Genomic DNA, 23,908 nt, shown 5'->3' on the forward strand with positions numbered 1-23,908 from the left:
CTGCCTCTACTAAAAAAAAAAAAAAAAAAAAATTAGCTGGCCATGGTGGCACGTGCCTTTAGTCCCAGCTACTTGGGAAACTGAAGCAGGAGAATCGCTTGAACCCAGGAGGGAGTGGTTGCAGTAAGCCAAGATTGCACCATTGCACTCCAGCCTGGGCAACGAGAGCAAAACTCCATATCAAAAAAAAAAAAAAAAAAAAAAAAAAAAGGGCAGGCACAGTGGCTCACGCCTGTAATCCCAGCACTTTGGGAGACTGAGGCGGGTGGATCATGAGGTCAGGACTTCGAGACCAGCCTGACCAACATGATGAAACCCCGTCTCTACTAAAAATACAAAAATTAGCAGGGGAGCGGTGGTGCGCGCCTATAATCCCAGCTACGCAGGAGGCTGAGGCAGGAGAATCGCCTGAACTCAGAGGTTGCAGAGGTTGCAGTGAGCTGAGATCACGCCACTGCACTCCAGCCTGGGAGTAACAATGGGCACAAAGAAGCAAAAAGAAAAAACAAAACAAAGAGTTGAATGGATAAAGAAAACGTAAAGCAGACCAGGTGAGGAGGCTCATGCCTGTAATCCTACACTTTGAGAGATCAAGGAGGGACTGCTCGAGCCCAGAAATACAAAATCAACCTGGGCAACATAGTGAAAACCGTCTCTAAAAAAATAATAATAATAAAATAAAAATGAAAATTAGCCAGGCATTGTGGTGTGCACCTAGAGTCCCAGTTACTGGGGAGGCTGAAGTGAGAAGATCACTTGAACCTTGGAGTTCAAGGTTGCAGTGAGCTTTGATCATGGCACTGAACTTCTAGCCTGGGTGACAGAGCAGTACCTATCTCTTAAAAAAAAAAAAAAATTAAAGAAAAGAAAATAAAAGATACATAAAATATTCAAACAACAGAATGATACACAGCAATAAAAATGAACAATCTACAAGTACATCCAAGAATATGGATGAATTTCATAAATATAAAACAATGTTGGCTGGGCACGGTGGCTCACGCCTGTAATCCCAGCACTTCAGGAGGCCGAGGTGGGTGGATCACGCGGTCAGGAGATCGAGACCATCTTGGCTAACACGGTGAAACCCTGTTTCTACTAAAAGATAAAAAAAAATTAGCCAGGCGTGGTGGCAGGCGCCTGTAGTCCCAGATACTTGGGAGGCTGAGGCAGGAGAATGGCGTGAACCCGGGAAGCGGAGCTTGCAATGAGCCAAGATTGTGCCACTGCACTCCAGCCTGGGAGGCAGAGCGAGACTCCGTCTCAACAACAAAAACAAAACAAAACAAAAAAACCAATATTGAGGCTGGGCACGGTGGCTCACACCTGTAATCCCAGCACATCGGGAGGCCGAGGCTGGCAGATCACCTGAGCTCAGGAGTTCAAGACCAGCCTGGCCAACATAGTGAAACCCCGTCTCTACTAAAAATAAAAAAATTAGCCCTGCATGGTGGCCGTGCCTGTAATCCCAGCTACCCAGGAGGCTGAGGCAGGAGAATCGCTGGAACCCAGGAGGTGGACACTGCAGTGAGCCAAGATAGCACTACTGCACTCCAGTCTGGGTGACAGAGCAAGACTCTGTCTCAAAAAAAAAAACAAAACATTGAGAGAATAAACGCAGTCACAATGCCAGGCACGGTGGCTCACGTCTGTCATCCCAACACTTTGGGAGGCCGAGGCAAGAGGATCAATTGAGCACAGGAGTTGAGACAGTGGGGCTCCATCTCTACAAAAATAAAAATTTTTAATTAGCAGACAGATCACCTGAGGTCAGGAGTTCAAGACCAGCCTGGCCAACATGGTGAAACCCCGCCTCTACAAAAAACACAAATATTAGCTGGGCATGATGGCAGGCGCCTGTAATCCCAGCTACTAGGGATGCTGAAGCAGGAGAATTGCTTGAACCCAGGAGGTGGAGGTTGCAGTGAGCTGAGATCAAGCCATTGCATTCCAACAGCCTGGGCAACAAAGCGAGATTCTGTCTCAAAAAAAAAGAAAAAAAATATTAGCTGGCTGCGACAGCACGCGCTTACAGTCCCAGCTACTCAGTGCTGAGACAAAAAGATCACTTTAACCCAGGAGGTCAAGGCCACAGTGAGCTGTGATGGCACCACTACACCCCAGTCTGAGTGACAGAGTGAGACCCTGTCTTCAAAAACAAAAACAAAACAAAACAAAAGGCAGTTATAAAATGTACACACATGATTCCATTCAAATAAAAGACAAAAAGACAAAACAACTGGCTGGGCGCAATGGCCCACACCTGTAATCCCAGCACTTTGTGAAGCCAAGGTGGTTGGATCACCTGAAGTCAGGAGTTCGAGACCAGCCTGGCCAACATAGCAAAACCATGTCTCTACCAAAAACACAAAAATTAGCCGGGTGTGGTGGCAGGTGCCTGTAATCCCAGCTACTCTGGAGGCTGAGGCAGGAGAATCTTTTGAACCCAGGAGGCAACAGTTGCAGTGAGCCGAGATCACGCCCCTGTACTCCAGCCAAGAACGAAACTCTGTCTCAAAAGGAAAAAAAAAAAAAAAAAAAAATTGAACCAATATATGCTGCTAGGCATCAGGATAGTGGTTAACCTATGGGTAGAGAGTAATTGAAAGGGAAGACAAGATGGACTTCTGGGTACTGATAACATTCTGTATCTTGATCTGGGTCCTGCTTACAAGGGTGTATTAAATTGGTGAAAATATAGTGAATTCAGGATATCTTAGGGTATGTGCAGTTTTCTACATATTATACTTCAATAAAGATGTTTCATTTAATTAAAAAGAAGAAAGCCTACCCATTGGAATGAAGAGTCCACCATCTTCTATCTCTTCCTCAGGTTGGTGAAACAGAGTCCTGAGTGGCTTTTCTTGAGGAGAGGCACAAACATCTGGCTGGGTTGATTTCCTGGGCTGGCTTACTGGTTTTGCAGATTGGCTGCCTGATGGCAGTGAAGGTATCTCCCCTTCAGAATGCATTTGAGGTTTCCCTGAAGAATCACAAATATTGCTCCACACTTTGACCATTCTGAATCATACTCTGTTGCAGAATTCAGCGTCTTATTATAGTCTTTCTAGGTAGACAACTTCATGAATTAAGCATATACTATACAGGCATTTTCCTTTCTTAAATCAAAGCTCAGATCCAATTTACTCATCTGTAAAGTCAGGGAAATAAACTAGGTAATTGCTAAGGCCTTTTTGTTTCTAACATGCTTTCAGTTTTGCATTTTTTCCTATGAAAAATCAGACTCATAATTGTAGAGGAAATCCCTGATGACATTTTATATAGATGACCATTAAAACCACATTTCATCAACTATAATTATAAAATGCCCTGACTTTGTAAATCAATTTGACAGAGCAGAAGAGTAATTGTCACCATAAAATTGTAAATATATGCTTCTACAGTCCATTAGACAACTTTCTCACCTCAACACTTCATAAACACTCCCTTTGTCGGGGGAGTAGGTGAGGATAGCATTAAAAAGACAAAGAAAAAAGGGGTATGGTGCATGCTTATAGTCCTAGTTATTTGGGGAGCTGAGCTGGGAGGATGGCTTGACGCCAGGATTTTGAGGTTACAGGGAGATATGACTGCACCACTGCACTCCAGACTGGGCAATGCAGCAAGACCCTGTCGTGCAAAAAAAAAAAAAAAAAAAAAGCCAGGTGCTTATAGTCATTACGTGGCTCATGACTATAATCCCAGCACTTTGGGAGGCCGAGGCAGGAGGATCACTTGAACCCAGGGGTTTGAGACCAGTCTGAGCAACATATCGAGGCTTTGTCTCTACTAAAAATAAACATTTTTAAAAATTAGGCTAGGCCAGGTGGCTCACACCTGTAATCCCATTACTTTGGGAAGCCAAGGCAGGAAGATTGCTTGGGCCAGGATCCAGGAGTTTGGGACCAGCCTGGGCAACATAAGGAGACACCTTGTCTCTACAAAAGTGAGGGGCTCTAAAATTAGCTGGGTGTGGTGATACACACCTGTGGTCCCAGCTACTTAGGAGGGTGTGGTGGGAGAATCACTTGGGCCCTGGAGTTCAAGGCTGCAGTGAGCTGTGATCATGCCATTGCACTCCAGCCTGGGTGTCAGAGCAAGATACTGTCTCTCTCTCTCTCTCTCTCTCTCTCTCTCACACACACACACACACACACACACGCAAAGAAATATTCATGTAGTATTAAAAGTAGGCTGGGCGCAGTGGCTCATATCTGTAATCTCAGCACTTTGGGAGGCTGAGGTAGGCAGATCACTTGAGGTCAGGAGTTGGAGACCAGCCTGGCCAACATGACGAAACCTTGGCTGTAAAAAAAAAACACAAAAATAAGCCAGGCATGGTGGCAGGCACCTGTAATCCCAGTTACTTGGGAGGCTAAGGCAGGAGAATCGCTTGAACCTGGGAGGCAGAGGTTGCAGTGAGCCAAGACAGGGCCACTTCACTCCAGCCTGGGCAACAGAGCGAAACTCCATCTCAAACAAAACAAACAAAAAAAGAATGCTGGGCACAATGGCTCATGCCTGTAATCCCAGCACTTTGGGAGGCTGAGATGGGTGGATCACTTGAGGACAGGAGTTCGAGACCAGCTTGGCCAACATGGCAAAACCCCATCTCTACTAAAAATACAAAAAATTAGCCAGGCATGGTGGCGGGCACCTGTAATCCCAGCTACTTGGGAGGCTGAGGTAGGAGAACATGTTGAACCCAGGAGGCAGAGGTTGCAGTGTGCCGAGATTGAGCCATTAAACTCCAGCCTGGGCAACAGAGCGAGACTCTGTATCAAAAAAAAAAAAAAAAAAGTAAAAAGTAAACATCATAAATCAGGCTATCAAGGAAATAGCTTGCATATATACAGAATATCCCTGGACTATACACAAAAAAATTGTTTAAAAGTTACCTGGGAAGAGGACTTGGGGAGCAAGAGTACAGAGTGAAAGGATGCCTAAATTTTCACTGTGTACTTGTTCTATTTCTGAATTTTTTCCCTAGTTTGTGTACTACTTAGTTGAACATTTTCTTTCAAAACACACAAACAGTCTTTATACTTGGGTCTCACTCTGTCGCCTGGCCTGGAGTGCAGTGGCATTGTTATAGTTTACTTCCATCACACCATCCAGCTAAATCTTCCGTTTTAATGGTGTTTATTCTAATAGAATTTTACTTGTTCTTCTGAATTTGACTTACATACCCTAATTTCCACTTATGCTTCTTCTTTCTTTGCCTCCTAAAAGTGAGTAGCATGATTTTAGCTTATAATTAGTTGATTTGTACTGTTCTCAGCTAATTTTGATGTTATGATTGGCCAGCTGTGGTGGTTCACACCTGTAATCCTAGCACTTTGGGAGGCTAAGGTGGGTGAATTGCCTGAGCTCAGGAGTTTGAGACCATGCTGGGTAACATGGTGAAACCTCGTCTCTACTAAAATACAAAAAATTAGCCAGGCGTGGTGGCGGGTGCCTGTAATCCCAGCTATTCAGGAGGCACAAGAATCACCTGCACCCGGGAGGCAGAGGTTGCAGTGAGCTGAGGTCGCACCACTACATTCCAGCCTGGGCGACAGAGTGAGGCACTGTCTCCAAAAAATAAACAAATAAATATAAATTTTAAAAAAATAATTTTGATGTTATCAACACAGAGTTCTTAGGTTGGCAGTAAATAAGTTACACATATGCTCTGAATAAGGTTTTGCTTTCTCTATTTCTCTTACCCTGCTCAGCTTCTCTTTCTGAGGTCTTTTAGCATCCAGCATATCTATAAAGGAAGGTGGGGTCCTAAAGGGCTCAGGGAAGGGGAATTAGATTGAAAAGCATTGTGGAGTCAGAGAGAAAAAAAGGTGTAGAAAAAAGGAACATTTCCTCTATGTAGAGTATGAAAAATGATTTTGTGGTGCAGCTGATAACGTGTTTGCAGGGACAGTTTTTTTTTTTTTCTAGAAAGAGTCTCGCTCTGTGGGTCAGGCTGAAGTACAGTGGCACGATCTTGGGTCACTGCAACCTCCACCTCCTGGGCTCAAGCAATTCTCCTGCCTCAGCCTCCCAAGTAGCTGGGATTACAGGCGTATGTCACCACGCCTGGCTAATTTTTGTATTTTTAGTAGAGACAGGGTTTCACCATGTTAGCCAGGCTGGTCTCAAACTCCTGACCTTAAGTAATCCACCCCACTAGGCCTCCCAAAGTGCTGGGATTACAGGCATGAGCCAACACACCCAGTCCTGCAGGGGCAGTTTAAAAAGTAGTTCCAATTTTTTTTCTTGTTTTTTTTTTTTCTTGAGACAGAGTTCCACTCCTGTTGCCCATACTGGAGTGCAATGGCACGATCTTGGCTCACCGCAAACTCCGCCTCCCGGATTCAAGAGATTCTTCTAGCTCAGCCTCCTGAGTAGCTGGGATTACAGGGATGTACCACCACACCCAGCTAATTTTGTATTTTTAGTAGAGATGGGGTTTCTCTATGTTGGTCAGGCTGGTCTCGAACTCCTGACCTCAGGTGATCCGCCCACCTCCGCCTCCCAAAGTGCTGGGATTACAAGCATGCGCCACCGCGCTTGGTCAAGTAGTTCCAAGTCTTTGTTGTTGCTGAGACAGGGTCTTGCTCTGTCCCCTAGGCTGGAGTGCAGTTGTGTGATCTCAGCTCACTCCGGCCTCAACCTCCTGGGCTCAAGTGATCCTTCCGCCTCAGCCTCCCAAGTAGCTGAGACTACAGGTTCCTGCCACCATGCCCAGCTAATTTTATTTTATTTCACTTTTTTTTTTTTAGAGATGGGGTCTCACTATGTTGCCACATCTGGTATTGTACTCCTGCCCTTAAGCAATCCTCCCACCTCAGCCTCCCAATATACAGGGATAGGTGTGAGCCACCATGCTTGACCCCAAATATTTTTTAAGTAGTAAAAACGTCAGTAGAAGAGGCTCTGCCTACCAAAGTGAACCTCTGTGTTTTGAGGGGCAATACTTGCTTAGATTTTAAAGTTCTGGTATGCTTGTTTAAAAAGTCATTTGTGGGCTGGGCATGGTGGCTCACGGCTGTAATCCCAGCACTTTGGGAGGTTGAGGTGCACAGGTCACTTGAGCTCAGGAGTTTGACACCAGCCTGGCTAATGTGGTGAAACACTGTCTTGACAAAAAATACAAAAATCAGCCAGGCATGGAAGTGCACACCTGTAGTCCTGGCTACTTGGGAGGCTGAGGTGGGAGAGTCACTTGAGCCTGGGAGGTCAAGGCAACAGTAAGCCGCGATCACATCACTGTACTCCAGCCTAGGTAACACAGTGGAACCCTGTCTAAAAAAAAAAGTCATTTGTGGCTTCATGCCTGTAATTCCAGCGTTTTGGGAGGCCAAGGCAGGAGGATTACTTGAAGTCAAGAGTTAGAGGTTGTAGTGAGCCATTATTGTACTACTGCACTCTAGCCTGGGCTACACAGTAAGACTCTGTCTCTCTAAAAATAAATAAATAAATAAATAAATAAGTCATTTCTAGCTAAGCCCAGTGGCTCACACCTGTAATCCCAGCACTTTAGGAGGCTGAGGCAGCAGGATCACTTAAGGCCAGGAATTCTAGGTTGCAGTGAATTATGAGACCTCACCTGTTAAACAAACAAACAAAAAACATTTCCATGCTGGGCAACTTATACAGACCTTGTGTCTGCAAAAAGTCAAAAAAAAAAAAAAAAAAAAAGCAGCAGCTGGGTGTGGTCGTGCAGGTTTGCAGTCCCAGCCTTTTTTAGCTGGATGGTGTGGCTCCTGCCTACAGTCCCAGTGACTTGGTAGGATCATTTCAGTCCAGGAGTTAGAAGCTGCAGTGAGCTATGATTGTACCACTGGACTATAGCCTGGATGACAGAGTGAGACTTCATCTCTTTACAAAAAAAAAAAGTTTAAACACTAACACCTGCCGTCAAGAAACATGATTTAGGCTGGGCAATGCAAACCCAGAAGGCAGAGCTTGCAGTGAGCCGACATCGTGCCACTGCACTCCAGCCTGTAATCCCAACACTTTGGAAGGCCGAGGTGGGTGGATCACTTGAGATCAGGAGTTCAAGACGAGCCTGGCCAACATGGCAAAACCCTGTCTCTACTAAAAATACAAAAATTAGCCAGGCGCAGTGGCACGTGCCTGTAATCCCAGCTACTCGGGAGGCTGAGGCAAGAGAATCACCTGAGCTGAGGAGATGAAGGTTGCAGTGAGCTAAGATCATGCCACTACACTCCAACCTGGGCAACAGAGTGAGACTCCTTCTCAAAAAAATAAAAAGAAAGAAAAGAAAAGAAAAAAGAAACATGATTTAACAATGTATCGCCAGGCGCAGTGGCTCACACCATAATCCCAGCACTTTCAGAGGCCTAGGCAGGTGGATCACAAGGTCAGGAGTTCGAGACCAGCCCGACCAACATGGGGAAACCCCATCTCTACTGAAAATACAAAAGTTAGCCAGGTGTGGTTGCAGGAGCCTGTAATCCCAGCTACTTGGGAGGCTGAGGCAGGAGAAACGCCTGAACCCAGGAAGCAGAGGTTGCAGTGAACCGAAATCACGCCACTGCACTCCAGCCTGGGTGACACAGCAAGACTCCGTCTCAAAAACAAACAAACAAACAAACAATGACAAAAAAAGGTATTGATTGTAACACAATATCAATACTTCAAAATAATCCAACTATCTTATCTATGCAGTATTTTCATTTTTTTCTACAGTGTATATGATGCTGCTGCATTCATAATCACAAAACTAAAATGTTATTTAAAATAAAGTAAAACAACAAAAAGAACATGTACTAAACAGCAGGGTTACAGGTGATTTTTATTTTCTCCTTTAAAGTTTTCAATATTTTCCAAAGTAGATATATATGAACTGTCAATCTTTCTTTCTTCCTCTCTGTTTTGTGTTACAAAAAATAAAAAAGTTACTTAAAGAAAATTCTGGAGAGACCCTCACAGTGTACTTTTATTGCTATTACTTGTATATACAACTAATCAAAGTGCAAAGTAGTAGAATCAATTTTTAATTCTCCAGATTAATGAAGGGGAGTGATATCACAGATAATACTAAACAATAAATGTTTATCTAAATCTGGATATCTGTAAACTGATTTTAAATATCTCTTAATTACACTTATCAATAACTGAGTGACTATGAACCCATATTTATCCATTCCTTCTCTAGCATTTTAATCTTATAATTTCTTCCAGTTCCTTCTGACAACTTATCTTGAAAAAATATTCAATAATCTTGCTGCCTTCTCTAGCTATTTATCATTGCCCATTCCTCCACCACAAAAAAAGGAACGAAGGCTGGGTATGGTGGCTCACACCTGTAATTCCAACACTTTGGGAGGCTGAGGCGGGCAGATCACAAAGTCAGGAGATCAAGACCATCCTGGCTATGGGGAAACCCCATCTCTACTAAAAATACAAAAAATTAGCCGGGCATGGTGGTGGGTGCCTGTAGTCCCAGCTACTTGAGAGGCTGAGGCAGGAGAATGGTGTGAACCCGGGAGGCGGAGCTTGCAGTGAGCCGAGATCGCGCCACTGCACTCCAGCCTGGGCGACAGAGCGAGACTCCGTCTCAAAAAAAAAAAAAAAAAAAAAAAGGGAAGAAAGGGGAGGGGAGGGGATAGTGGGGAAGGGAGGGGAGGAAGGGAGGAAGAGAAGAAGGGAGGAGGGGAGGACAGGGATGGGGGAGAGGGAGGAAAGAAATCTCTGGTGTTTCACTCCTCCTCCTTTTTCCTTTTTTTACAGGCAAGGTCTTGCTCTGTCACCCAGGCTGGAGTGTAGTGATGCAATGAGAGCACACCGAAACCTTGAACTCCTGGGCTCAAACTGTCCCTGTTTCAACCTCCTGAGTAGCTGGGACTACAGATATGCACCACCACACTTGGCTAATTTTTAAAAGTTTTCTGGGCAAGGGCAGTGGCTCACGCCTGTAATCCCAGCACTTTGGGAGGCCAAGGAGGGCAGATCACGAGGTCAGGAGATGGAGACCATCCTGGCTAACACGGTAAAACCTCTTCTCCACTAAAAATACAAAAAATTAGCTGGGTGTGGTGGCGGGCGCCTGTAGTCCCAGCTACTCGGGAGGCTGAGGCAAGAGAATCGCTTGAACCCGGGCGGCAGAGCTTGCAGTGAGCTGAGACTGCGCCACTGCACTCCAGCCTGGGCAACAGAGAAAGACTCCGTCTCAAAAAGACAAAAAAAAAAAAAAGTTTTCTGTAGAGATGGAACCTAGCTATGTTGCCCAGGCTGTTCTTGAACTCCTGGCCACAAGATCCCCACATCTTGGCCTTCCAAAGTGTTGGGATTACAGGTGTGAGCCACTGTTCCTAGCCCCATTCCTTCCTCTTTAAATCCTTCATATAATGTCCTTTCCTCAACAAACTCCTGAATCTACTCTCCAAGATCATCAATCTTCAAATGTAACCTTTTTCTCAGGCATTATCCTTATCCCTCCTTTGCTACTAAATTTTAAAGTACCTTGTTCTTTTTTTTTTTTTTTTTTTTTTTTTTTTTGAGACGGAGTCTCGCTCTGTCGCCCAGGCTGGAGTGCAGTGGCCGGATGTCAGCTCACTGGAAGCTCCGCCTCCCGGGTTTAGGCCATTCTCCTGTCTCAGCCTCCCGAGTAGCTGGGACTACAGGCGCCCGCCACCTCGCCCAGCTAGTTTTTTGAATTTTTTTAGTAGAGACGGGGTTTCACCGTGTTAGCCAGGATGGTCTCGATCTCCTGACCTCGTGATCCACCCGTCTCGGCCTCCCAAAGTGCTGGGATTACAGGCTTGAGCCACCGCGCCCGGCAGTACCTTGTTCTTAAAGCTCTCCTTCCTCTTTTCACTTTTACTACTACTTCTCCAGTTGTTCCTTCTCTGTTACTTATCTTCTTCCTCAATGCAAGGTTTTCTTTAATCCACTGTTCTTCCCCCTCCATGTCTGTTTCCATGGAGAAGAACCATGACAAACACTGTGAACATTTCTAGTCCTTGCCTCTTACTAAATTTCAGTCTCAGATTTCTATTTTTGCTTGCTGGCCCTATTGTCACCTCACATTCCATTTGAGGTAGGAGATCAGCAGGACTTGTTTTCCAAGCACTGTGCAAAAGACCCCGCTGAACAAAACAAGAGCTGATCAAAAAACTGGCCAAAACCAGCTAAAAGCAAGATGGTGATGAAAGCCATCTCCTGTTGTCCTCCTTACATCTGCATGCTAAAAGAACCTCCCACCAGCACCATGACAGTTTACAAATGCCAAGACAGGTGGATTGCCTGAGCTCAGGAGTTCGATACTAGCCTGGGCAACACGGCAAAACCCTGGCTCTACTAAAAATACAAAAAATTAGCCAGCCATGGCGATGCACGCCTGTAATCCCAGGTACTTGGGAGGCTGAGGCACAAGAATTGCTTGAACCCAAAGACTGACTGGCACCATTTGGCCTCCACGAAAAGGTGAGTGTCCCCTTTGTTCCCCCTCAATGTGTGTTTTGTTTTTTGGGTTTTGAGACGGCATCTTGCTCTGCCACCCAGGGTGGAGTGCTGTGGCACGATCTCGGTTCACTGCAACCTCTGCCTCCCGGGTTCAAGCGATTCTACTGCTTCAGCCTCCCGAGTAGGTGGGATGACAGGTGTCTGCCACCATGCCTGGCTAATTTTTGTATTTTTAGTAGACACATTGGCCAGGTGGGTCTTGAACTCCTGACCTTGTGATCCACCCGCCTCAGCATCCCAAAGTGCTGGGATTACAGGCGTGAGCCACCACACCTGGCTGATGGATGTGGGTGTTTGTTTTTTTTTTGTTTTGTTTTTGAGAGCCGCAGCCAGTCGGGTTGCTCTCGCCGCCCAGCCGTGGGTGCAGATGGGCCCGCGCATCTCGAGCGTCACTACAGCCGCCGCGCCTCCTGGCGGGTTTACGCCATTTCTCCTGCCTCAGCTCCCGAGTGCTGCGGACTACAGGCGGCGGCGCCACCCGCCCGCTGGAGTTTTTTGTGATTTTTGTTTAGTAGGAGAGCGTTCACCGGGTGTTAGCCAGGATCGCGTCTCGATCTCCTGAGCCTCGTGATCCGCCCGTCGTCGGGCGCCCTCCCAGAAGGCTGCTGGGATTACAGGCTTGAACTTTTTTTTTTTTTTTTTTGTTTTTTTTTTTTTTGAGATGGAGTCTTGCTTCTGTTCGCCCAGCGCTGCGAGTGCAGTTGGCGCGGGATCTCGCTCGCCTGCAAGCTCCCGCGCCCGGGTTCACGCCGGCATTCTCCTGCTCGCCCTCTCAAGTAGCTGGGACTACAGGGCCCGCCACCACGCCCAGCTAATTTTTTTGTATTTTTAGTAGAGACCGGGTTTCACCGTGTTAGCCAGGATGGTCTCGATCCTGACCTTGTGATCCGCCCGCCTCGGCCTCCCAAAGAGCTGGGATTACAGGCATGAGCCACCACGCCTGGCCAATTTGGTGTTAACTGATTTACTTTCTCTTTCACTCTCTTCTCTCTCCCTTTACCTTTTCAAATAAATCAGGAAATGGGAATGGTGTCTCTAGGTTGTCAGGCAGTTCGTTGTCCCCCATCATCTGGGTGCCCCAGACAGAAGCACACCTGGGCATCCAAGTCCTTTGTAATACTTTGTCACCTTCTCTCTTGGACCTTTCTCTTTAGCTTCTAATGACCTGTCATTTTACTTTTCTGCTCTTAGTGCCTAAATGCATGCTTATGTTTATCCTGTTGTCATGTTTGTAGTCTCTGTTTTGGCAATCTGGATAGTAGTTTCTATTCCATGTAAGGCAGGCTTTTGTTATTTTGAGAGGTATTCCTTTGTGCTGACTCTGGGATGTCAGAGTCACATTGTTCTGTGGCCCCATCTGTGTTAGGTCTCATGTCTTTGAGCCTCACTGTTGGCCACCCCCAGATGCTCCCAGGTTTTCAGCATCTGGTATGGGGACCCTCACTGGCCAACGTCTAGATACTCCAGGTTTTTCAGCATTTGGTGCCGTTTCATTTTTTTTCCTTACTCTCTTTGTCACTGCACCCACTTCAGCAACTTCTTCTAGTCCCTCCTAAAATCATAAATTTTCTTTTCTGCAACAGGTCTCTTCCTGTCTGTTTTTCTTTCTGCTCAAAATGAGGGTCCCAAATGAGCTACCCTGTTCAAGCCCATTTTTTTGGAGGCCCTGACCCTCTGACCTGATGATGACTCCCTGCAATACAGAAAAGCAGCCTCCTGAACACTTTTTTTGGTGTCTCCACTGATGGGTGAGTTCTCCACTGTCTCAGGGACTCCAAGGACATCCCCTGAACAACAACTCCTCTCTTTCCCAATTCACATTTGCTGCTACAGGAGCCTGTTTTTCCTAGCTTCCTTTCCCTTTCCACCTCTTCTGTCTTCTTTTATTATACTTCTACTGGTCATGTCTCTCTAGGATTGTGGGTTAGAGTCCTACCCTGGGACAGTCCCAAGGTCTTGGGTCCAAGATCTCTGATCTTGAAGTTGTCATAGTAAGGTGCCCCTTCATCCGTCAATGAGTATTCTGGCTTGCTCTCTCTCTCTTTCTCTCTCCCCCACCAGAGAAACAAAGGGAAAGGTACCCTCATCCCCACTCTGCTTCCTTTCCCTCTTTTCTTTCCTGCCCTTTTAATCATCTCCTCCTCCTCTGAAGCTGAAGGGGAAAAAAAAGCAAAAAAGAGGTTTTTAAAATAAAACTGTTATGAAAACTACCTTACCCAAATTCTAGTCTACAGTTTCCTTGGATTACCTATTAGAAAAAACAAAGTTTAGCCATGTGAACAGGTTTCAAAATTGTCAGAAATAATTTAAATCCAGCTATCTTTAATAAAGTCCAAATGCGGCCGGGCGCGGTGGCTCAAGCCTGTAATCCCAGCACTTTGGGAGGCCGAGATGGGCGGATCACGAGGTCAGGAGATCGAGACCATCCTGGCTAACACAGTGAAACCCCGTCTCTACTAAAATACAAAACTAGCCGGGCAAGGTGGTGGGCGCCTGTAGTCCCAGCTACTCGGGAGGCTGAGGCAGGAGAATGGCGTAAACCCGGGAGGCGGAGCTTGCAGTGAGCTGAGATCTGGCCACTGCACTCCAGTCCCGGCGACAGAGCAAGACTCTGCCTCAAAAAAAAAATAAAATAAAGTCCAAATGCTTTTCACATGAGTCCTTTGGTAAATAAAACTTGTTTTCAAATTATTAATAAAGACTGGGTGCTGCCGCTCACACCTCCCAACATTTTGGGAGGCTAAGGTGGGAGGACTGCTCGAGCTCAGGAGTTCAGGACCAGCCTGGGCAACACAGTGAGACTCCATCTCTAAAACAAAAAAGTTAGCCAGGTGTGGTGGCACACACCTATAGTCCCAGCTACTCAGGAGGCTGAGATGGGAAGATCACTTGACCCCAAGAGGTGGAAGCTGCAGTGAGCTGTGATCATGCCACTGCACTCCAGCCTGGGAAACAGAAACCCTGTCTCAAAAAATCAATTAATTAAATAATTGCTGGAAATAGAAATGTCTTCAAAATTGTATAAATAAGACTAATTCAAGATTGTTGGCTCAATGAAAATAGCCAAATGTTCTGAGTTACTGGCAAAATGCCCACGTGTTTAAGATTCTTACTTAGGGGTTCACCTAATGTTCAGAATTTAAAATGGTTAACCAGGAAATAACTTTGACCGATTTTGTCTAATATAGTTCTAGCTAGGCACAGTGGCCCTCACCTGTAATCCCAGCACTTTGGGTGGCCAAGGCAAGTGGATCACTTGAGGTCAGCAGTTTGAGACCAGCCTGGCCAATATGGCAAAACCCCATCTCTACTAAAATACAAAATTAGCCAGGCATGGTGGTGCATGCATCCCAGCTACTTGGAAGGCTGAGGCCCAAGCTCTTGAATCCAGGAGGCGGAGGTTATAGTAAACTAAGATTATGCCACTGCACTCCAACCTGGGTGACAGAGTGAGACTCTGTCTACAAAAAAAAAAAAATTATAAATAATAATAAATTAGGTAAATGTAATGAGATAAATGCTTGTAAGTGAACTTTTTGTATAATTTAAAATCTTAAAATCATTTTGGATGCTTATTGGATGCCTGGGTCATTTCCAATTAAGAAAGGAATATGATATAGGGAAACATTTTACAATAAAATAAAAAATTTTAAAAACTGTGGAATGGTTCTCATCTATAAAATCCTAATATCTGATAGTTCAGGATTTCTTGCTTCCTAAGTTGATATAAAACTTACCAAAGAAGATGCGTTTTATTGAGAAAAAGAATAATTGTGTCTAATTCAAAAGTTATCTAAAGGTTGGACTTGAAAAGGTAATTTACGAAACCAGGTAGAAAGGAACCAGTAAGTAGGGGAGAGATAGGTAAAGAAAGTTATGGACGTTCAGAGGTATTTTTGGTAAGGAAGGTTATAAAGAAAAGAGAATAATTCTACATAAGAAAGAATCCTGCAAATCTCGGCAGGGAAAAAAAAGGATCTTATATGGTAAATTATTGTTCTAGAGTAGTAGAATGACTAGTTATTTAAGAAAAATGTAGTATAGGACAGGCACAGTGGCTCACGCCTGTAATCCCAGCACTTTGGGAGGCCGAGGTGGGTGGATCACTTGAGGTTAGAAGTTCGAGACCAGCCTGGCCAAGATGGTGAAACCTTGTCTCTACTAAAAATACAAACATTAGCTGGGCATGGTGGCACATGCCTGTAATTCCAGCTAGTTTTGATGAGGCTAAGGCAGGAGAATTGCTTGAACCGGGAGGCGGAGGTTGCAGTGAGCCAAGACTGCATCACTGCACACCAGTCTGGGCAACAGAACGAGACTCTGTCTCAAAAAAAAAGGCGCGGCCGGGTGCGGTGACTCACGCCTGTAATCCCAGCACTTTGGGAGGCCGAGGCGGGCGGATCACGAGGTCAGGAGATCGAGACCATCCTAACATGGTGAAACCCCGTCTCTACTAAAAAAAAAAAATTAGCTGGGCATGGTGGTGGGTACCTGTAGTCCCAGCTACTCAGGAGGCTGAGGCAGGAGAATGGCATGAACCCAAGAACCCAGGAGGCGGAGCTTGCAGTGAGCGGAGATGGCGCCACTGCACTCCAGCAGCCTGGGCAACACAGCAAAACTCCGTCTCAAAAAAAAAAAAAGAAAAAAGAAAGAAACTTGAAAAACTAATTCAGGCCATAACAAGAAACAAGGGGTTGGACAAGCCTCACTATACCTTCCCCTCTCTCCTCTGGAACTTAGGAGGCCAGGTTCAAAAGGCCCTCTAAGAATATGAAAATAAAGTATTGCCCTTTCCCACAAAGGAAAAGATTGCTCCATTTAACCAGGAAACTTAGTCCTATTAAAAACTTGGAAAGGGCCGGGCCGGTGGCTCATACCCGTAATCCTAGCACTCTGGGAGGCCGAAGTGGGTGGATCACGAGGTCAGGAGATTAAGACCATCCTGGCCAACAAGGTGAAACCCCATCTCTAGTAAAATACAAAAAAATTAGCTGGGCATAGTGGCACACGCCTGTAGTCCCAGCTACTTGGGAGGCTGAGGCAGGGGAATCGCTTGAACCCGGGAGGCAGAGGTTGCAGTGAGCCGAGATAGTGCCACTGCACTCCAGACTGGGCAACAGAGCAAGACCCCATCTCAAAAAAAAAAAAAAACTTGGAAAGAAGTATCCCTTGAAGATCAATTATAATATAATCAATATGGAAGGGCCCCCACTCCCCATTAGGTATTGTTAAGTACTCCCATTGCTGTTAAACTTCGGGGAATCACTAGCTAGGTACACCTGTCCTGGATTAAACAAACCTGTTTTTTGTGAATCCCTACAGGCACAAGACTAGGACACTATGACCTACACCTGCAAACCTCTGGAAGACTTAAAGTTGCCATTTCACAAGACAGATAAGTAGTAACCACCTCCTCCTGAGAAACACCTTACTTGTCCTTATTGAGTATAGGGACCACCCTAAAGTCCAGTGTGATACCCAATTGTCCCTGTTCTTCTTGCTCCCTGCTTCAAATCAATCTAACTCACTATGGAATGGGAACAAAACTCCATAGTAAACATTTCTAGAATTATAGCATCGGGAAATAGCATGCATGATTGCGGAATCTGTCATCAGCACCCTCAGGATAGACAGCATCACCTTCTGGTGCAACCTGCAAACCTCACAGCCATCTCCCCAAACCTCCTAATGGGCCATAGTGTTCCTCTGGTACCTAGGCTCCTACTTGTAAAATGGCTCTCTCCCACACTTAACAGATTCACCTGACTCCTCTCCAACCACCCTCCTACCCCCCACTATTACCTGGACCTAGGACGTTGGGTATCTACAGCACCAGTGTACTAATGATACTATCTTTTGCACAAATTGTTGTGACAATGACACAGAGACAGAAATTCCCTATGATGCTTTGAACTAACCCTAGTGGCAAATTCCCAAGGCCATGGGAGGGCAAATGGGATCCCACTGGTAAACAAGGAGACTATACATGGTGCCTCCTCCAGGACCAATACATGCAAGGGAGAAACGACTGCTTAATTTGGGAAGATGGAGGTACCACCCTCTGGTGGAAAATGAGGGCTATCCAATCACCCGCATTGGAACCTGGAAAAAGTATCTCTATAGACCCAGTTTGGCAATAAAAAAACGAACGGCATACCTTGCAAGGATTCAATTTGTGACCCATCTGGGTTCACCTTTAGGGGAAGAAATCCTACCCCACACCCACTTCCAACCTTGTAGGGAACCATTTATTCTTCTAGGAATAGCTTTCTATTTTGCTTATCAAAAACTTGAAACACCAGTGAATGTATTTTGGCCACCATTATCCCTTCAGGGGGTATCCATTCATAACCCCATAAAACCTAGAAAACAAGAAGTAAAAGAGCAATAGGATTAATTTTTACAGGAATTGGGACAGCAATGGGGTGGTGGCCCCACGTGGGGGGCTTTGCATACCAGAAGTCAACACTAAGAAACATAACTCAGGCCCTAGAATCTCTGGCCACCAACACAAGTCAGACATTAAGAAAAATTCAGGAATCTCTGGACTCTCTGGCAAATGTAACCCTGATAACAGACTAGTCTTGGATTGTTTATTGACTGAAAAAGGTGGAGTCTGCACTGTTATCAATAAGACCCGCTGCACACATATTAACATCTCTGGACAGGTTGAGGTTAACACTCAAAAGTTCTAAGAGCAAGCCACCTGGTTACATATATATAACCAGGGAACTGACCCCAACTATATCTGGTTGACCATAAAAAGTACCCTCCTGGTCAGGCACAGTGGCTCACGCCTGCAATACCAGTACTGTGGGAGGCTAAAGTGGGAGGATGACTTGAGCTCAGGAGTCAAGACCAGCCCGGGCAACATAGTGAGACTGTCTCTACAAAAAAATTTAAAAATCAGCTGGGTGTTGCTGGCACACACCTGTGTTCCCAGCTACTCAGGAGGCTAAGGCAGGAGGATCACTTGAGCCTGGGAGGTTGAAGCTGCAGTGGGCCACGATCACACCACTGCACTCCAGCTTTAGTGACAGAGCGAGATCCTGTCTCAAAAAAACCCAAAAAATAACAACAAAGAAAACACACCCTCCCAAGTCTCACCTGGTTCTACTCTTTTTAGGACCTCTAGTGGCTATTCTATAACTACCAGTCTTTGGCCCTGCCTCCTACAGCCTCCTTGTAAAGTTTGTGTCTTTTAGATTGCAACAATTTCCATGTGAAGATGATGCTAGCACATGGCTTCCAACACATCCTTGTTCTGATCCCTTAGATAAGGCATCAAGAGATTTTTACTCCTCCAGTGCTAGGCAGGGCCAATGCCCATAAAAACAACAGGAAGCAGTTGCAGAAGATGGACTTCTACCCTTCTACAACCCTGTTAAGACTGAAGGGGAGTATATAATGTGGGGAGTGAGGTAGGAGAGAAGCAGGATTTGTTTTCCAAGCACTGGCCAGAGACCCTGCTGAACAAAACAAGAACAAAACCCTGATCAAAACAGGATGCAGCAAAGAAAGCAGCCAAAACCAGTTACAACCAAGATGGCAACAAAAGTGACCTTTGGTTGTTCTCACTGCTTATTACACACTAATTATAATGCATTTCCATGCTAAAAGAAACTCCAGTGGGTCACAGGGAGCCAGGCCTGGGGGCCAGAGTATATCATGAGGCTGGACCTGGTGAGGCAGAAGGTGGTGGTCCACCCCCAGGTATACTGCTCAGTGTGGTGGATCATTTCAACAGAATCAGCAAGGTTGGAAAACAGAAATGCATTCTTCATGTGCTTTTGTGGTCATGGCAAATGAAAGTACTTGATGTATCCAGCAGTTCTGCAGTCCCTTTTAATGAAGATGACAAAGATGATTGTTTTTTAGCCCACGATTATTTGGAAAACACATATAGAATGTTTAAGAGGATGAATGCCAGAGAAAGAACAGTTGGGTGATACCACACAGGCCCTAAACTACACAAGAATGACACTGCCTTCAATGAAATCATGAAAAGATACTGCCATAACTTAGTATTGGTCACTAGTGACATGAAGCCAAAGGACTTAGGGCTGCCTATAGAAGCATATATTTCAATAGAAGTCTATGATGATGGAACTTCAGCCTTGAAAACATTTGAGCATGTGACCAGTGAAACTGGAGCAGAGGAAGCTAAGGAAATTGGAGTTAAACACTTGCTACAAGACATCAAAGACACTACAGTGGGCACTCTTTCCCAGTGGATCACAAACCAGGTCCTGGATTTGAAGGGACTGAACTCCAAACTTCTGGTTATCAGAAGCTACCTGGAAAAAGTTGCCACAGGCAAACTGCCCACCAACCACCAAATAATCTATCAGCTTCAGGAGGTCTTCAAGCTGCTGCCAGTCATCAGCCTACCAGTTTGTCAAGGCCTTTTTTTTTTTTTGAGACGTAGTTTCACTCTTTTTGCCCAGGCTGGAGTGCAATGGCACAATCTCGGCTCACCGCAACCTCTGCCTCCTGGGTTCAAACGATTCTCCTGCCTCAGCCTCCCGAGTAATTGGGATTACAGGCATGCGCCACCATGCCTGGCGAATTTTGTATTTTCAGTAGAGACGGGGTTTCTCCACGTTGGTCAGGCTGGTCTTGAACTCCCGACCTCAGGTGATCCACCCTCCTCGGCCTCCCAAAGTGCTGGGATTACAGGCGTGAACCACCACGCCCGGCCCTTGTCAAGGCCTTTTACCAAAGACCAATAACCAAATGGTGGTGGTGTACTTGGCCTCGCCGATCCATTCTGTGATCACCCTGCATAACCTCATCAACAAGATTGCGAACTGGGATGTAGAGAAGAAAGATAGGAAAAATAAGAGAGCAAAAAAGGATACAAAAGACGACAAAGAGAAAGATAAAGGAAAAAAGTGATATAAAGAGAAAAAGGAGAAAATGTAAAACATATAGCCTTTTTAATTTGTAAACTAAAATCTTATAAACTAAATCAGTGTGCTACTAGCGGGTTCTTTTCCACTTTAACTGCTTGTTAAAAAGCTGTCCTGGGCCAGGCATGGTGGCTCACGCCTATAATCCCAGTACTTTGAGAGGCCAAGGTGGGTGGATGACTTGAGGTCACGAGTTTGAGACCAGCCTGGCCAACATGGTGAAACCCCGTCTCTACTAAACATACAAAAATTAGCTGAGCGTGGTGGCATACAAAATTAGCTGAGCTATAGTCCCAGCTACTCAGGAGGCTGAGGCAGAAGAATTGCTTGAACTGAGGAGGGGCCATTGAGATTGTGCCACTGCACTCCAGCCTAGGAAACAAGAGCAAAACTATGTTTCAAAAAAAAAAAAAAAAAAGGAGTTGAATTTTTCCCATCTTGAAAGACTCTTTCGGTCTGTTTCTGGTAATTTACAAAATTGCTAAATGGAATACACAAATTCCGTATGTTCTCTGCCTCATAACACCATGAGTTCTAACCCTTCTGAACTCTGAGAATACCACAAGTTTTGGACCCATAGCTCTAGCATTCTCAGGCTTGGGATCCAAGCTCCATATATTGTTTACCTTGAAAGACACAATTAAATGGATTGGTTTTAAAAAATAAAAACGGGCCGGGCGTGGTGGTTTATGCCTGTAATCCCAGCACTTTGGGAGGCTGAGGCGGGCAGATCACCTGAGGTCAGGAGTTCACGACCAGCCTGGCCAACATGGCGAAACCCCATCTCAATTAAAAATACAAAAAAAGCCAGGTGCAGTGCCTCAAGCCTGTAATCCCAGCAATTTGGGAGGCTGAGGAGAGCGGATCACGAGGTCAGGAGTTCGAGACCAGCCTGACCAACATGGTGAATCCCTGTCTCTATTAAGAATACAAAAATTAGCCGGGCATGGTGGCGGGTACCTATAACCCCAGCTACTCAGGAGGCTGAGGCAGGAGAATCGCTTGAACCCAGGAGGCAGAGGTTGCAGTGAACTGAGATCGCGCCACTGCACTCCAGCCTGGGCAACAGAGCGAGACTCCGTCTCAAAAAAAAAAACAACAACAACAAAATTAGCCGGGCATGGTGGTGCATGCCTGTAGTTCCAGGTACTCAAAAGGCTGGGGCAAGAGAATCGCTTGAACCCAGGAGGCAGAGGTTGTGGTGAGCCAAGATCGTGCCACTACCCTCCAGCCTGGGCAACAGAGTGAGACTCTGTCTCAAAAAAAATAAAAAATAAAAAAAAAAAATACATACATACATACATAACATACATACAAAGAAGAAAAGTCCCACCAGTGCCATGACAGTTTACAAATGCCATGGCAACCCCTAGAAGTTACCTTAAATGGTTTAAAACGGTAGGATCTCTTGGTTCTGGGAACTCCCTGCCCCTTAGAAAATTGATGAATAACCTGCCCTTATTTAGTATATAGTCATGGAATAGCTATCTATTCACAAAGGCTGCTGCTATTGCTGTGTCTATGGAGCAGCCATTTCCTGCACTCTGCTGCTCTAATAAATTTGCTTTCCTTTTTCTCTATTGGCTTGCTCACGAACCTTGCACAAAGCCAAGAGCCCCCCTGGGCTGAGCCCCAATTTTGAGGTTCACCTGCATACCTCATACCCAAATCTGAATTCAAATTCAAAGTCTTAAATACTTTCCCCATGAAGGCATGCATCACCATCCCCTACTCCAGATATCTTACATGTCAGTCTCTGAGTAGTGTTAATTATTTCTTTGTAATGTATCCATGGTATACCCATTCTTCTCTACCCTTACTGCCAGCATCCTATTCTAAATCTTAAGGTCTTAAGGGGAAGCTTCAAGGCTCTCTATAATCTGGATCTACTCTTTCTACCTGAAGCCTTAGTACTCTCCCACACAAACACAGCATTTCTACATGTTTACAGAATATGCTATTCTACTTCCACTTCTTCCCGCACAATCTATCAAATCCTGTGAATCCTTCAAGCTCCAATTCCAAAAGCATGTTCTTATGGTTGTCTTCCCAATTACGATTCTAAACTTCCTGAGGTCAGAACTATGTCTTCTGCTTCTTTTAAATGTCACACAGATAAAGAAATTATATGTTTTAAATGGAAACTCAGAACAAAGGATTTGTCATTTTCAGACAAAAAAAAAAATCTGACAGATAAAGTTAGACATCAAAATGTGTTTTATAGGTTACTGCAATGGCTTACTAAAACTACAGAATTATCATAATTCATGTTGAATACTTTTTGTGGAGTCTTTTATCATACAAGGAAGTTGTATAATACTACTACTAATAATTTCTGGGCTGGGTGCAGTGGCTCATGACTGTAATCCCAGCACTCTGGGAGGCCGAGGCGGACAGATCACCTCAGGTCAGGAGTTCAAGACCAGCCTGGCAAACATGGTAAAACCCTGTCTCTACTAAAAATACAAAAATTAGCTGTATGTGGTGGTGGCCACCTGTAATCCCAGCTATTCGGGAGGCTGAAGCAAGAGAATCGCTTGAACCTGGGAGGCAGAGGTTGGAATGAGCCGAGATCACACCACTGCACTCCAGCCTGGGCAACAGCGTAACACTCTGTCTCAAAAGAAAAAAAGCAAAATCTTTACCCCAAAGTTGGTCTCAGTCACTCAAAATGATTTATTGAGCACCTACTAAAAGTCTACCACCAGCGTAATGGAAGGCACAGTGACTACAGAAGCCTCAGCCCCACGTCCTCCCATGTTCCGGTCTAGGGAGATCCTTTATGGCTCTTGAAAAACTTTGAGGTCGGGTACGGTGGCTCAAGCCTGTAATCTCAGCACTTTGGGAGGCTGAGGCAGGCGGATCATGAGGTCAGGAGATCGAGACCATCCTGGCTAACACGGTGAAACCCCGTATTTACTAAAAATACAAAAAATTAGCCGAGCGTGGTGGCGGGCGCCTATAGTCCCAGCTACTTGGGATGCTGAGGCAGGAGAATGGCATGAACCCGGGAGGCGGAGCTTGCAGTGAGTTGAGATCGCATCACTGCACTCCAGCCTGGGCGACAGAGCAAGACTCCGTCTCAAAAAAAAGAAGTTTGAAACCAGCCTGACCAACATGGTGAAACCCCATTTCTACTAAAAATACAAAAATTAGCCAAACATAGTGATACACGCCTGTAATCCCAGCTATCGGGAGGCTGAGGCAGGAGAATCGCTTGAACCCAGGAGGCGGAGGTTGCAATGAGTCAAGATGGGGCCACTGCACTTCAGCCTGGGCGACAGAATGAGACTCTGTCTCAAAAAAAAAAAAAGAAAGCAAGAAAACTTGATTCCCTCCTATGCTTTGTATGTACATCTCTCCTGACTTCCTGAATTAAGTAGTTGAACTGATTCTTATCTCCTTACTATTTTCTTTAAACCATCACAAAGGAAATGCTTTTTTTCCAGTAAAAACACTTAAATTCCAGTATCACCTTAATTGGTCCTGATCTAGTATACTCTGCTCTTAACTTTTAAAAAAAAGAA

At 45.3% G+C, this 23,908-nt stretch overlaps 1 protein-coding gene and 1 pseudogene across 1 annotated transcript in view; one reads left to right on the forward strand and one right to left on the reverse strand.

The window, feature by feature from the left end:
• Window positions 1-23,908, reverse strand: part of LOC108522018 (GON-4-like protein) — a gene marked incomplete at its 3' end in the record, with an annotated part of 73,943 nt that overhangs the window by 45,796 nt on the left and 4,239 nt on the right. Inside the window, exon 3 of the mRNA XM_017862117.1 lies at window positions 2,792-2,983. Within this exon, the coding sequence (XP_017717606.1) occupies window positions 2,792-2,983 (192 nt within the window). The remainder of the gene's footprint in view (window positions 1-2,791; window positions 2,984-23,908) is intronic.
• LOC108522017 (26S proteasome non-ATPase regulatory subunit 7 pseudogene) lies at window positions 18,989-20,394 on the forward strand (annotated as a pseudogene).

This window comes from Rhinopithecus bieti, unplaced genomic scaffold, assembly GCF_001698545.2.
Source record: "Rhinopithecus bieti isolate Rb0 unplaced genomic scaffold, ASM169854v2 scaffold_64010, whole genome shotgun sequence".
Taxonomy (NCBI): Eukaryota; Metazoa; Chordata; class Mammalia; order Primates; family Cercopithecidae; genus Rhinopithecus; species Rhinopithecus bieti.